The sequence below is a fragment of the Cynocephalus volans genome, chromosome 3 (assembly GCF_027409185.1).
Source record: "Cynocephalus volans isolate mCynVol1 chromosome 3, mCynVol1.pri, whole genome shotgun sequence".
NCBI lineage: Eukaryota > Metazoa > Chordata > Mammalia > Dermoptera > Cynocephalidae > Cynocephalus > Cynocephalus volans.
The window spans coordinates 4,888,696-4,890,716 of NC_084462.1; the positions used below are offsets into that span (position 1 = coordinate 4,888,696).

Genomic DNA, 2,021 nt, shown 5'->3' on the forward strand with positions numbered 1-2,021 from the left:
TCTGGTGTGTTTGAAGAACATAGCTAAGTAGCTTCTTAGTATTCCATGGATTAAATACAGTATTACTGATAGCAGCACAGCCTGGTTATAATCGCCCCTCTGCCTGTACCAGGGTGTAGATTTGACCTCTCTTATCCTAGGTTCTCCTAACGTTTATAAGGAAAGTAATAGTAGTGCCTCCTCCTTAAATGTGTGAGGAATAAAGAAGTCACCACCTATGTGGCCTTCATAGCTATGATTTGTACATTGCAAGTATTCTTTAAAGATTATACATTCAAGGGCCAGCCCATGGCTCACTTGGGAGAGTGTGGTGATGACAACACCAAGTCAGGGGTTGAGATCCCCTTACCGGTCATCTTTAAAAAAAAAAAAAATTGTTATACATTCAATGTATGGAAGCCTCTAAATGATGAAAAGACTGTAAGTAATTTTTTTCTACACAAGAACTGTATTTGTTGTCTTTTTTCTTTTTTTGGCGTCGGGCCCAGTGTTATAACACTGCAGTCTAACGAATTGAGTTAACTGGCCAGCCCTCTACATAAGGACTGTTGTGAAGTGGAGAATACTGGATTTCAGGTGACATGATATGTGTAGCCCACACATCTGTTCCCATGCAGGATCCTGTAGCTCAGAAGACAAATAGTGAAAACTAACAGGATGGCCACCAGGAATGTGGCAATAGGAATGATCTTCTTGTCACAGACTGTATTTGGAATCCTGGGAAATTTCTCTCTTTTTTACCATTATCTCTTCCTTTATTTCACTGGGCGCAGGTTAAGGACCACAGACTTGATTGTGGCGAACCTGCTTGTAGCAAACTCTTTCGTCATTTTGTCTAGAGGAATCCCCCATGCAATGGTATCTTTTGGGTGGCAACATGTCTTTAATGATCATGAATGCAAGTTCATTTCCTATATGCACAGAGTGGGCAGAGGTGTGTCCATTGGCAGCACCTGCCTCTTGAGTGTCTTTTGGGCCATGGTTATCAGTCCCAGGAACTCCAGGTTTGCAGAGCTCAAAATGAAAGTTCCCAAGTTTATTGGCCCCTCTATTTTCCTGTGCTGGATCCTGCAAATGCTAATAAATGCCATTTTTCCTATATACATGACTGGGAAATTGAGCAACAAAAACATCACAAACACAAAATATTTTCAATACTGTTCTTCTGTTCGTCATGATAAAACCACAGAGTCACTGCATGCAGTGTGGCTGTCATTCCTTGATGTTTTCTGTTTGGGGCTCATGCTCTGGGCCAGCAGCTCCATGGTTTTGGTCCTGCACAGGCATAAGCAGCGGGTGCAACACATTCACAGGAACAACGTCTCTCCCAGGTCCTCCCCCGAGTCCAGAGCTACCAAGACCATCCTTCTCCTGGTGAGCACCTTTGTCTACTTTTACACCCTCGCCTGCATCTTTCAAGTTTGTCTGGCTCTTATTAATAAACCCAGCTGGTTCCTGATGAACAGCACCTCCATAGTGGATGGGTGTTTCCCAGCCGTCAGCCCCTTTCTGCTCCTGAGCCATGACTCCAGTACTTTCAGGCTCTGCTTTGCCTGGATAAGCAATAGAAAATCCCCTAATGATTGAGGAACATGTAAATTTTGCGATTTTGCACATTGTTCAGTTGTTTGCTTACTTTTCCCCCACAGAATTGTATGTAACACTCATATCACAAGGTAGTGGTGCACACTTACGTGCATGCACATACACACATTTACACATAATTGGTGTGCATTATGTGTATACATATCTACCAGATTATTATTGCTATCCATCAAGCAAAAATACTGGGAAATCGTACATGGGATGTGTAAAATTTAGAGTTTCGTATAATATTAATTATAACAATGACAACCTGTTTAACTAAAGTTCATTTTATCTGATATTGATCTAGGCATTCTAGTTGATTAGCTGGTTAAAATACATGGAATACATTTTTTATTTATCTACTTTGATTCTTATGTCTTAGCTATATCTGTTGAGAAAATATCCAAATGAATAGAGTAGTGCAGCAATATTTG

General features: G+C 41.0%; 1 protein-coding gene across 1 annotated transcript; it reads left to right on the plus strand.

The window, feature by feature from the left end:
• Positions 1-654: 654 nt before the first annotated feature.
• LOC134371895 (vomeronasal type-1 receptor 4-like) lies at positions 655-1,587 on the plus strand. Its single transcript, XM_063088813.1, has one exon. It carries the CDS (start codon positions 658-660, stop codon positions 1,585-1,587), a length of 930 nt encoding a protein of 309 aa, XP_062944883.1. The 5' UTR covers positions 655-657.
• The last annotated feature ends 434 nt before the right edge of the window (positions 1,588-2,021 follow it).